The following is a 14,632-nucleotide window of genomic DNA, read 5'->3' as shown; positions in this document are numbered from 1 at the left end:
CATTTTTTAACTTTAATGTGATTTCCTCTGCATATTACGACCAGCAATGGCTTTTGTTGTTTAGTCATCCATTTGATTGGTATTACTCCATGTCATTGCAATATGTTTGACAAACAATTTTTGTTTTGGTCGTTTCATTGAAAATACTACTACTATCGTTGAAACACAAATTATTCCAACCACACTCTTTGTCAATGCCACTGTCGTCTCTGTTACGACTACCAACGTCGCTGTTAGAGCTACCATCATAATAGTTACCTCGTATTGTCGAAGTTTCTAGCGCTGCCGTTGCCCTGGTCCTCGATCTTGAGTACATAATCGGTTTGCATTTTAAAGGGAGCTCTGAACAACCGCACGTATTTATTGTGCACATATCATTGACTAGACTATTAATTGCAGTGCAAGTTTCATTTCCTTTTTAGATTGAGCGTGTTTTGATAAGTCGTAATATTGATATAAATCCATGCGTTAAATATATTTTTCTTTGTTTTTTTTGCAAACATCGTATGTAAAATCTCGTTTACACAAGTATCAATTTCTTACGATGAATAGTTTACTACTGAACTGACATGTTGATAATATATGTATACCCGTAAAAATTGTCACTATTAGCAATCAGCACCACTAAAAGGTTTCATCATGACATTGCAATTGACATCAAACATAAAAGCAAAACACATGCGTTAAGCCCACATCTTGCGAAATACGCAACCACATCAACCATCTCGTAAGAACTTCCTAGAAGACGCATATCAAAACCATGCTTTGAAACCTCATGAAATACCTTTATTAAACATACTATGGAACACAATACAGACGTTTGCTTTATTATTGATATTTATCTGTTTTTATAGATTCAAGATTCAAGATTCAAGATTTATTTACAGAATATCCAGAAGGCCATAGCCCATGTGGACAAATATATATACAATATAGTGTTTTCAGGTGATTCCATGCATACAAATAACAAAACTAGACAACCAAAAAAACACACACAAAAAACAACAACATAAATATCAAATACGCAAATACACCAACTTCAAAGTTCAGTAAATCAAAATATGTTATAATGCAATCTATTAGTTAATTTAACGTGTCAATAACGTTATATGTTTAATCACAGATAAGTTGAAATAAATACATGTACATATATACAATAGTTGTTCTATAATGGGAGTTGTGTTTGCAAAATATCTGCAACTCCCTTTATCGGACAACCTATACAAAACGAAACTATAAGAAGCCTAAGGGAAATCACTTAAACTTTAAAATTCACTTTTGTAATAGTCATACCTGAATCAGGTAAGATTAGATAATGACTGTAAATGTATCAAAATTTACAGAATCATTGTACATGAACACTGTGTGCAAATATTCAGTCTAGTAACAATACAGACAGAAAGTGTGTGTCGAAGTGAAAAGTTATATTTAATAAATACTTATACGGATTTAAGCAATCATGCGTACTTTTAAAAGCGTACTTATTTTGTTTCAGGTAGAGATACTTCACCAGAAGTATTTGCATACATCATTTATGCAACTATCACTTTCGTATTTGTTTTACTAAATAATAAAGCTGAACACTCACTTATGTAACAGTACTTCTATGTAAAAGTATATCATACATGTTTGTTAAACTAGTAAATATTTATAACTAACTACACAATACAAAACGTTACATGATAAACGGATAGATCACAATACACATGCAATAATTAGGACGCATACATGTCAACTGATCTAACTAAAAATGCATTGTAAACATATATACTAAGATTTCTTAATATGTCTTCTTTATCAGATGTAATTAATTGGATAAACTTTTGCATGTTTGGTCTACGTCTATAAAATATTGGTATATGTTTACGTCTTATATCAGAGTATAGGCCACATTCCAGAACAAAGTGGTATTCGTCTTCTAAGACTTGACATGTATTACATTTTCTCTCATCAACGGGTATTGAATTGGGTTTCGCCAATCTTCCACTCTCGATCAAAAGTCTATGTGCAGATACACGTAATCTTGATAAACTAAATCGAAACGTTTTAATACTGCATGAGATTAAGTAAGGTTGAAGTTTAAACCATGCTATATTGTTATATTGTTATAAAACAAAGCTCTACTAGAGGCTTCTAATCTTCCATTCCAGTTTTGGATAAAATTATCATTTAGTCTCTGTTTAACATAAGCAAGAAATAATTTATCGTGCCCTACTTCTTGGAAGAGCCATACATCATAAAAACCGAGTGAACTCAACAGATCTCGTAATAACGAGCACCAACTTTTCTTATTAGGGTACCTTTCACAGTCATTCAATAAAGTAAGATATATTTTCTTATTAAACTTATTATCACTTGTACGTAATAACTTAACCCAATACTTTATAATATTACTGTATCTAATTGTCTGATAGTTTACACGTCCAAGCTCACCATAAATACAATCATTCTGTGTACTTCTTTTAACACCCAACAATCTTTTACAATATTGCATATGTATTCGCTCTATGGCGTTACCTTTGACAAAGCCCCAGACTTCACTACCATAATTTAGAATTGGCGAAATAAGCTTATGAAACAAATCTAACTTGTGTTTAATAGTAAGGTCCGTAAATTTATACAAGTACTTGTTCATCTTAAAAATTGTTTTTAAAGCTTGACCTGCAATTGAATTTTGGTTATCTGAAAATGAGCCCCCGGGGGTAAAAATTGTTCCCAGATAATTAAACTTATTAACAATCTGAATTTCATTACCATTATAATGAAAATGAATATTTGCCGGGAGCCGTCCTTCCTTCCTAAAAACAATTATTTTTGTTTTATCAGTATTCACAACTAATTTCCAACGTTCACAATATTCTGACAATAAATTAAGACTTTCTTGCAATTCCACAGCATTATTAGCAAACACAATACTATCATCAGCATATAGTATTAGAAAAAGTTTAATCAATATTGATACCATTAATACCCTTTTCATAGAAAATTGACTCTAAATCATTTAAAAACATCGAGAACAAGAAAGGCGATAAACATTCTCCTTGTCGTACACCTATCACACATTCATATGTTCCACTCAACTGGTTACAATACTTTACTCTGGATTTCACTGACGAGTACATGGATTTAATTATACCAAAAAAATTTCCTCGTAATCCTAACTTAATAAGTTTACTCCAGAGATTATCCCTAACAACATAATCAAAGGCTTTAGTAAAATCGATGAATACACAGTACAGTTGCTTACCTTGATTAAGAACATGCGTTAACAAACCATGAAGTACAAAAATATTATCTATAGTACCCATATTCGACCTAAATCCAGCCTGCGCTTCAATATATACAGAGTAACCTTCGGCCCACTCAGATAGTCTGTTGTTCAAAATTCGTGTAAAAAGTTTCCCCAGAGTACTTAGTAGCGTTATACCCCATAAAGTTATTTTCATCATTTATTCTACCTTTCTAATGTAATGGCACAACAAAACCTTTAGACCAAGACGCTGGAAAATGACCGGAATCAAATATCGTGTTAAAAAGAGTATGTAAATATGGTAATAGTACATCTTTACCGTGAATAAAAAATTCATTTAAGTGCATATCTGGACCGCCACTTTTATTAGTATTTAATTCCTTAATAGCTTTAGAAATACTTTCAACATTGATCGGTATATTTAATTCTTCGAACATTACACTAAATTCTTTTTTTTCATATCGTTCCAAAAAATAAACTACATCATCACCTGGCGTAAAAAAACATACTATTTGGGTTGTTAACACTTTTAAAATACTGCTCAAAAGCACCCAATGTGACATTTGCATTCTGAATACCAGCAGATTGATTCAGCATATTCCAATATAATTTAGCATTTTTAAATCTAGCTTGCTCAAGCTTTTTAGTCTGTAACTTATCATAGTTAAGCCTATATTTTCTTATACATGTTTTATATTCTGACCTGGCAGCATTAAGTAAAATCCTATGTTCATCCGACTTATCGTTTCTATAAATATTCGATTGTCTATAAAATATATTTCTTTTCCCAGCACACTTTATATATATATTTGATAGTTTATTAAAGTCTCATCAATACACCATATATACATCACCTATTAAATATACATTAAAATATGCATTGCCACTCAGTATATGAGTTATAACAGACTATAGCATACACACAAAAAAACATAAAACTACATATTACTTATTTTACATCTAAAATCGATATATACAAAAGTAAGAAACTAGAAACCAATGCTAATCTTGTTTTAAAACTTAGTTAAATCAAACAAAATAAAATACTGAAAACATGAACGCGCACAAGCGTGCATACTTACGAAATGGGTGTAAAAAAAGTTTATATAGTGTGAAACGTATTCGTAGTAATGTTGCAGGTCTGTAAATATGACGGAGTTACTCATAAATAACGCAGAAGTAACCCAAACGTAACTTGAAACTTTAACTTTGTAACTTTCGCCAAAATTAGTTTCATTCTTACCATACTACACTTCTAATTTCAAATGTGTTATCTTTGGTATTGAACTAGATACGGTAAATGTTCAATGTTGCGACATTTTTCGACTTTTTCTGGGGGTTTTCTACATATTTCTACAATCTGGTTTTTACTTTCCCCAATTACCTGATTATACACGTGTTTAGAGATATATTTCGACTGCAATTGTATACAACAACTTTTTAAGGTCTAGTTAAGAGAATGCATCTTCTATGTAATAGATATAAAATGCCAATTCTCATTTCAATAATGTACATAAAGTCGTTGAAGATAACGTCACATCTGTAAATACACCACATCCTGCGACTGTTTCAGCTTTCAATACTGCTACAATAATAATGATCATATCATCACTTAAGATTTTAAATATTAAGAAAACATATTTACAGAGGAAACTATACAACCATAGTCCTAAATTACCGAAACTTATCTAAAAGTATGTTTTTATACCTGAAGAATTGCAATGACACATGCTTTAAAGGAACAAGAGGCCCAAAAGGGCCTATCCTTACTGGCTGGGTTTGTGTGGTTAACATCACTTATGAAGTGTGCGAGATCATCATTGTAATGTTATGTTTAGAAATGAAGATGAAAAATACTTGCAATTTTTTAACTGTTTAATATATACGTAAGTTTGCATAAATGTGTAATGCAACTTGTGACTCCCAGGGCAGTGCCAATTTTGACCCAAGGTGCATAAGTTGAACAACTATGGTAGTTGACCACTAAATTAAGCCTTGTTCAAAATAGCAAGGATCTGCATAGCTGTTTCAGACAAAAAGGTTATTAACATTTCCCAATTTAAGTATATCTGTCAACCCAGGGGCATGGCCGGTTATGACCCCAGGGGCATTATTTGAACAAACATTCACAAGCAATTGTGACTATAAAAGTAAACTAAGCTAAAAATATACTTTGCTCATGTAGACTTAACTAAAAATAGATGTAGTGTGGGTTAACAAATACGAAACCACTCAACTTCGGAGTTCGAATATTTATTTACGTTGTCGAATGAAACCTTAAACATATAATAAAACATATAAAAGTATATGCTTATCATATTATTAATAACACAAAATACAAAGACAATGGACAGTGATCGGTAAATATATCAAGGGAGACTTCGCGGTTAAATACATAAAACATTCTAGGAAATATAAGTAATAAACTTCCTAGGCACGTCTAAATAATAATTATATATGAAAGAATATTTCAGGTCAAAGATAAGTGCAAATATTAAATAAATTAGTTAAATATTTCAGCTCAATGATAAGAGCGAATATAAAATAAATAGTAACAACTGTTACAATTACAATCTTGACTTGCGTCGATGATGATTCAAAACGGAATGATATATGTGTATATGTAAAGGCAGTAACGCAAAGGGGACAATAACCACGTAGCACAACACTAAACACAACGATACACAAACAATACAAGACAATATACGATATATAACCATACCAAACACACAAACTGATAACGTACTAAAATATGCACCTTGCTACATACTCCCCCTCCTGGTTGGAATGTACCCTACATTCAGGAAACATACCCTCCGGGTAAAGAAAGTAAATAACTTTATCTCAAGGAAATGAAATATGATAGATATCAATATTAAGTGTCAACGATAGTGTATTCAAATAATATTACGAGTAGAATAAAATCTCATAATATATAGCAAAGGCTTAGGTATTGTTTATAACACATTAAGACAAAGGATGTGGCAAATACAATAGAGTATATCTCAAACAGATACAACTGTTAATACATATATGTCACAAAGGGCAGCAGTCGCTTCGCAATGAAAATGCCTGCAACGCAATATGAATATAATAATGGGTAAAACCATAGTACACTGCGCTATAATAATAAAACTACTAATACTGCTGTGAACACTACGTGAAATGCTATAATGAGAGCAGTTCAACACATACATAAGCCTACTCAATCTACATAGTCTCAAACAAAGAATTCAGCTGTTTGCTGATAAGCCCACTCGCCATTCCTATCAGGCGGACGTTTAGTACGTCGTGGCCTGGGCACGGGTATGGGAGTAACAGGACTCGGACTAAGTCTAGAAATAACTGGGTCAGGAGTACGTATGGACGGGACAGGACTGGGAGTAGGAGGAGTGGCAATATGAGGGGTATGGAAAGGAGAGGACGGGGCTAAAGAATTGACGCGTGTGGGCGGTTGAGGAGAACTGAAAAGACGGAGACCTCGACGCTGAGGGATTATATAGACAGCGGAGGAACTTGACTCATCCGAACTAGTGTCGCTATCATACTCCTTGTCAGTAGGGGCTGCTCTGGTCCTCAGTCTTGCTTTGGGGACAGGTTCAGGTGCAGGTGACTCCTCGTCAGTGGAAATTGACTGAAAAGGGAGAAGCATGTTCCGGTGTAATGTTCTTACAGGTCCGTTGCCGGACTCCAGGCGAACTTTGTACACCGGCTGACCATCGTACGGAACGTCTACGATAACGTAGGTACTACGTTCCCATCAGATGGCGAGCTTCTGCCTTCCCTGGAGGTTGACATTCCTGACCAAAATGATATCACCAACGACAAGCTTATTCTCGTGAACACGACGGTCATAGTGGGCCTTGTTCTGGCTGGCTCGCCTTTGTGCTGCCTCTCTGGCAACCTTGTGCATACGTTTCTGTAACCTTGCGGCGTAGCTGGAATAATTAGAGTCAGCAAGGTTACCCGGACTGGTGCCCATAAAAGCGTCAACAGACAAACGGGGATGCCAGCCGAACATAAGGAAATAAGGGGAGAAACCTGTAGAAGAACTTTTAGTTGCGTTGTACGCTTGAACAAGGGCTGGAAGGTTATCTTTCCAGTTGGCCTTAAGATCATCGTTCAGCGTGCCAAGCATACGTAAAAGAGTGCGGTTGAAACGTTCCGCAGAAGGATTACCCATAGGGTGAAAAGGTGTAGTGCGCGTTTTGCGGACATTCGCAATAGTACAAAGTTCCTTAATAACCTTGGACTCAAAATTACACCCTTGATCTGAATGCAGTTGCTCGGGAAAACTTTAATGCACAATAAAGTGTTCATATAGGGCATTGGCTGTGGTAGTCGCAAGTAACCTCATGGCGCCACTCATAAAAATTGATCTCTGACTTAGGCGTAGGATCATCACAAGAGAACGGTGGGATCTTCGGTGCCTTAGTCACCATAGAAGAAGAAGGTGTAAAAGCAAAATGAGAAGGGGGCGTGGAAGGCTGGGTCAAAAGGGACATCAATGGTTGGGGCTTTGGCTTGACATTAGAACCTGAAAGAGGTTTGGGCTTAACATCAAAAGTGGGTGGGGCAAGCTTAGGTGTAATGTTATACTTGCTGGATAGCAACTGTAACATTTCAGCTCCAGATGGGTATGATACATCACCACCAACTGCACAAAGCTTCTCAGACATGGGGGCATCTTCGTCACTCATGGTGACAGAAAGCAACAACAACATAAGGTATAACAAACCCAGAATGAAGCAATGATGTACAGAAAATACAGTAGAAAACAAAGGTAAATAAAACAATAATATATTAATAAAACAGAAAGCGGCTATGATCCATTACACTGTGGGTGACTATGAGTGTATTAGTGATCACAATGTGCTATGCTCACCAGTGAATTATTAACAAATGCAAATGTATATCTTCAATTAAAAAAAATATATATATCAACGGATGTGTAAAACTATATGTGTACTGTATGTGTAATTAGATTTTAATGTGTTTAAATTAAGTTTAATTAATTATGATGAAAATATATTTAAAAGTTGATTTATTGAAATTAATAAATTGAACTTATCCTATTGATGTATGTGAATGGTAAACTTTAATTCAAATGACAAATAAATTAATTTTAATTAAATCTATGAAATTTATATGTAAAGGCCAAAGACAAAGCAAAGGACAGATCCGTCAAAGAAAAAAAATAAAATACAAGTGATAAGTTTAATGGCCGGGGACCAGTCTAAGTTTACACAAGTTAAAGGTCAAACAAGGTCAAAAGGTGTTCCCTAAAGTTTTTAGTACCAAGTTTATTTATATAACTATTTCTATTTAATCTATGACACAACTACCATTAATACACATGGTTTAGCTATATTCACACTGTAACTATGAACAATAAATAATTAAAGTACTAAATTGTGTGTGAAGCAAAACTTAATAAAATGATTTCAGAATCTTAAATTAATCAAAACTGTGAGATCACACTCTGAAATGTAAATAATCACAGAGAAAACTGGAAATAAAGTAGGAAAATTATATGAAAAAGGGCAAATATTTATAACCTAGTCTGACAGGTCAAAATATGAATTATATAATGTACAAAGAACACAAAAACACACAAAAAACAAATAAACAAATAACTATGCTAATGAATACTGTAACTTGCCCAGCACACTTAACCGGTCACGCAAGGGGAAATTTGGGATGGGTTCAAGCAGGGGTAATGTGTATATGTGTAGTTTAAATTAATATGTGTAATATGTGTGAAGGATGGAAAACACAATAATAAATACACTTAAGTTTTCTAATGATAAATTTGATTTAAACTATTGTGCTAAACTAAGTCTAAAGCACGTATATATAAATTGAAAGCGTGTGAAAATAAGCAAATCAATGTATGCAACAAAAATATATGCAAAAGCAAGGCAAGGTCACAATAACCCAGCAAAATGAAAATAATGAAGCAAATAAGGCACAGAAATACTAAACTATGACACAAGTAAAGCAAGCAAGTTTACACAAAACAAAACATTTAAAGCACATTCAATAGATAAGCAATTCAAAAGGAGCCGTGTGTACAATTAATTAAACCAATGAATTTAGCAGTCAAAATTAACTTTCAAAACAAATACCGGGTCGCGAAAATATGTCACAAATGAAAATGACTGACAAGGTACAAAATGACAGTTACGATTTCAAGCAAAACGGACAAAAATCAATACCAAATGAAATGAAATAAACCAAAAATATATGTACGCTTACCGTAAATAATGCAATAAGTCCATAAAGTAATCCAAAAATCTAGGTCACGCTATTTCCACTTTATAAATGTCAACTGACCGGTTTACTCAAAAGGAAAAAAATAGTTACAGCCAAAATATCAAAAACTTACAAAGTTATGTATAAAATAAGGTTACTCACGGTTCAACGAAAAAAATCACACACACACACAAATACAATCCAAAATTACAAATAACACATATATCACAGACTAAACACACAGAAATCCATACGCGGTGCTCCTCTTCTGTCACGTGACACGCGATCAGCTGATAACTGTCAAATTTGACAGATAAAATGTAAATAAAATCTGGATAAGAGTCTCTCGCGAAATATACTACACGATCAGGGAGGATGGGTGGGGAAAAGGACTAGGGGGGTATATTGCACGATCAGGGGAGATTGGTGGGGAAAGGGACAGGGAGGTATACCAATACGGAGGTGCCGGCGGATCTGCTGGGCTTCTTAACCTCTTCTGGGCGTCAAAACAGAGAGCAAATATTAAATAAATGAGTTAAATAGTTCAGCTCAATGATAAGAGCGAATGTTAAATAAATAGTAACAACTGTTACAATTGCAATCTTGACTTGCGTCGATGATGATTCAGAACGGAATGATATATGTGTATATGTAAATAAGGGCGTGTGCAATGAAGCGGGAAAAAGGGGAAAAGGCATTATCAACCAATCAATCACTCTTATAAATTTAAACAAACTCGCATAAACAGTATTCACGCTCTGACGCACTCGGATATAGACGGACATTGACGGACATTGACGAACATTGACGGACAGTAACGCAAAGAGGACAATAACCACGTAGCACAACACTAAACACGACGATAAACAAACTATACAAGACAATATACGATATATAACCATACCAAACACACAAACTGATAAAATACTGAAATATGCACCTTGCTACATAGATTAAGCTAAAAAATAGCAATTTTTAAACTTTTAAATACCCATAATCTAGGCATGCATAGGCGGATCTGGCTATTTTTTTTAAAGAAACCAAGCTTTCATTGATATCTAAATACCGTACAAGTTTTATCAAGATACAATAGAAACTGAAAAATGTAGCATGTTCAAAAGCAATTGTCACAGATGCACTGATTTCAGGATACTTTCAAGGCCCATAAGCTAGGCATGCATGGGCGTGTCTGGCTGGTTTTCGAACAGAACCAACCTCTTATGAAAATCTGAATACTGTACAAGTTTCATCAAGATACAATCAACACTGAAGACTGTATCATGTTCGCAAGCATTTTTAACACAATAGCATTTTTTTATACTATCAAGGCCCATTATCTAATCATTTCAAGGCCCATAATCTAGGCATGCATAGGCAGATCTAGCTGTTTTACGAGAAGAACCGAGCTCTAATGGATATCTAAATACTGTCAAAGTTTCATCGAGATGCAATCAAAACTGCAGGCTGTATCGTGTTAACAAGGAATTGTTTACAGATGCACGGACGCACGGACTCACGGACGCACATACTACGTACAAATAGATAGTCACGAAACACATATTGCAATATGTAAACTTTTTGTAAGATTTATGATATTCTACACCGTTGGTGTTAGATCATTTCGTATAAACATTTTCTTAAGGTATTACATTTCACGTAATTTAAGATCTTTCCTCGATATGAAAAGTACGCCATATAATTTCAAGTTACAGAAGGGTCATCGATGAAAGATATTTAAATGATCGTTATCATTAGAAATAATTATTTCTTTGATACTGAATGTACGCCATATAGTTTAAAGTTACAGAAGTGTCACCGATGAACCATATGAGGGTAATTTGGATAAATATGTCTGTTGCTCGGGCTCAATTCATTTATTTGCAGAAAACGTATGTGACTGCTTAACGAGTACTTAAATTGGTAATAACTTTTAAATATTGCTAACTTTTATACTCCCACGTTTGCAAAATATTATTGTGACACATATAAATATATATATATATATATATATATACTGCGTGTGATTGTTTTCACTTTTTTCATTGAGGTAATAAATTAGTAAAATTCTGGTTTTTCAAGCAAAACGTGCTTATTCATCTCGTCGGATATTAACTTTGATTCGAACAATATGCTACTTTCTGACATTATTTGATTTGTGATATTTTAAAAGAGCTTACATTTTGGCCTAGAAATATTTTTGACCTTTACAAATTTTTCAACATTTTCAATAAGAGTAGTTTTTTTTAACGAGTTTAATGATTTATACCAGTGTTTCCAATTGTATAAATTATGTCTCCAATTAATTTACTTCACACGTTTTAAAAAACTATTTGTTAGTTGTCAGATTATTTGTGCCTAATAAGTTTACTGAATAATAAATCACGTTGGACATCGCATTTACCAATAAACTATCCTATGTCTTTTAGCATTTGTAAAGTTTCAACGCATTTCTCACTATATTATATTCTTATGTTTTTTATTCTTCAATTTTGATAATGTTTTTTTTTACATTCACTATGGTATGCCAAACACACTTTGTACACACCGGGTAACTTAAGTCATTCAATTTTGTGACATTCTTGTAAAGAATTCATACGTTTCGTCCTGCAATATTTTGCGGTTTTACATACTATGTGTGCCAAATGAAGTGACTGCATAGCTGATATCCTTTATCACTAATCGATAATCGACATATAAGAGCTTTATAAAATTTGATTGCTAATTTAAGTTATTAAACCAGTGCGAGCATTTGCAGAGAACTAGATGAGGCAAATATCCGATTTTGTGACATGTGTCGACTTATGTCGACATTGACACTGTGTTTATTGTGGTGTTTTATGCTGTTGTTCTATGATTCTTGTTTGTGAGTTTTTGTTTTTGTGTTCCATGTCTTTGGCGATTACCCTGTGCCATTAAACGTAATTTCTGTTTAAACTTTTGGCTAATGAGCTTGTGTTTGTAGTTTTTTTTTTATTATAAATCTTATTTTAAATGTTTATCGATGTGTTTCCTCTTCGATTAAGACCTACGTATATTTATACTCGTAATGTAAAGGTTAATAAAACTATGTATCAGATTTTTATAGAACAAATACAGAAACAAACACAGTAACTTAACTTAAGTTTAACTTAAACACACGTTTTAATTTCAGATCTTAACCTAGACATAAAAAAACAAAAACGTTTTTACATTGTTCGATTAAAATGGTTTACACAGGGAGACCTTTGAAAGCCCGATAACGAGAACATGTTTATAAAAAAATAAAAAAAATAAACCATTGACTTGTTTTATAAGACCAGACATAGTTTGGAAAAATTAACCATTTATCTAGTAGAACATATATTATTTACAGATAAAAAAAGTAATTCCTATAAATTCAAAGCAAGATGCATCGCAGCACTTGACTGGATTAACCGTTTGCAAACACCATATCCGCTTGGACTCAATGATAACATATTTAATGTAGGTAATATATATATTAAAATGTATTGGTATTGATATGTTTTATTATTTAAAGATAGAAACCGTAAGACAAGATCACATGGTAAGAGAATTAATGCAGCAGCCAGTTGGGCGAATTACTCAATGAGTTGATTGGATTGATATATTAGAATGTCAACCTACTTTTTGGTTCTTTGCTAAGTCATCGACGGGAATTTTATTCATGACCTCTGCGTTGTTAGAAGCTATCTTGTGAAGACGGAGATTGCCATTTTTAATCGGGTCATCTCTAGTTCTGAACAAAAGGTCCAAGGCATCAGCTTGAGTAGGTAATGGCATCAGTCTGTCATCTACATAAGATTGCCAGAGACAAAACTTTTAACATCATGAGACCTACTGATGGTGATGGCATATTGCCAAACACATGGAACCATATCCTGTATTCAATCATCTCAATCATCTCATTTACAGGACTATTAACCTTATAGGAAAATTACTTTGAATATTCACTCTCATCACTCGTGAAGCAGTAATAAATCCCCTCGATGTGACCTCTGACTACTTAAGCCTTTTTCCTGAAACGCAAAAGGATACCTAACAAACTATTTCTAAGATCGGATCCTGTATGAGGACGTCATTCAAAGACAAACCATGGAATTTTGTCTAACTATAAAAGTCCCAGGAATCTGATCTGGCTTTTGTGGATGATCAAAGATGGAGGCGAAATTCAAGGCCTGTGCATAAGGATATTGTTAAGGCGAAAGTCTTTCGTCAAGAACATGATGTACTTCCAACAGATCTCTGCATATCAACAAAGATATATCAGCAAAATGGTCTAGCTCGGGATTGCTGGATGCAATGCATGGCGTGTGCGAAATGTTAGCTGCTTCTTTTGGATCGGTATATCATTTATCTTGTTTGGAATGTCCTTACATTCTATGATGGTTGGTAACCTGTAAGAAATATTGCCATAAATGAGTTCCACAACTAGATCGTCTGCTCTTTGGCCTCTACGAGTCAATTAACCCGAACGATATTTCAAAGTGAACTCGAAACTATGTCCTCTAACCCAAAGCAAAGACAAAAGTTCTGGTCTAATTAAATTAGATTGATAGTCAAACTTACATCTTGTCTTGTCTTGTATACTTAAAAATAATTTTACCATTTAGTAGGATCTGTAACAAAATGTTTGAAATAAATTGACATCAAGTATATCAATAGCATTATTGTTTATTCGTTTGATGATTCTAAATTATCATTTATAATAGGAACATTATCGATAATTGGAATTGAATATGTCACTAAATAATATGTTTTAAAAATAATACAACAGATAATTAACATAGCATGTTTAGAAATAACAAGAAGTGTCAGTTCTGTTTAAACTCGTACAATATATATGCAAAAAGCTACAGAAATATGTGCACAAACATCACTCTTATCCCAACAATTCTTAATAAAGATAAAACGCAAAAGACAAATCTTATCGTATGCATTCACTTAAGGAAACTTATCAATAAAACAAATTATAATAATAAAAAACGAAAAGGTTAACCCCAAGTTCTTCAATGATTAGAGATCCCAACTCTATCTGCAGATGGAGGGAAACATTTCAGAGCACCTAATGCAACTACTTTTCAAAGATACGATGCAGTCATCGTTAGAAACCATAAGTTTCAACATATT

The 14,632-nt window shown here is 33.6% G+C and overlaps 1 protein-coding gene across 1 annotated transcript; it reads right to left on the bottom strand.

Annotated features, from left to right (window-relative positions):
- Window positions 1-6,470: 6,470 nt before the first annotated feature.
- LOC128231116 (uncharacterized) lies at window positions 6,471-7,433 on the bottom strand. Its single transcript, XM_052943536.1, has 2 exons — window positions 7,056-7,433; window positions 6,471-6,884 (listed from the first exon to the last, which is right to left on the bottom strand). Exons 1-2 carry the CDS (start codon window positions 7,431-7,433, stop codon window positions 6,471-6,473), a joined length of 792 nt encoding a protein of 263 aa, XP_052799496.1.
- Window positions 7,434-14,632: the final 7,199 nt, after the last annotated feature.

The sequence above is a fragment of the Mya arenaria genome, chromosome 4, assembly GCF_026914265.1.
Source record: "Mya arenaria isolate MELC-2E11 chromosome 4, ASM2691426v1".
In the NCBI taxonomy this organism is placed as follows: Eukaryota; Metazoa; Mollusca; class Bivalvia; order Myida; family Myidae; genus Mya; species Mya arenaria.
Note: the sequence above shows the minus strand (reverse complement) of the source record. Positions and strands in the feature narration are given on the sequence as shown.

What these genes read in the sequence shown, in the direction of transcription:
- LOC128231116 (XM_052943536.1), bottom strand. Translation starts at nt 7,433, where the DNA reads ATGGGTAATCCTTCTGCGGAACGTTTCAACCGCACTCTTTTACGTATG. An exon ending in TCGTTGGTGATATCATTTTG is followed by an intron (nt 6,885 to 7,055) that starts GTCAGGAATGTC and finishes CTCCCTTTTCAG; the next exon opens with TCAATTTCCACTGACGAGGA.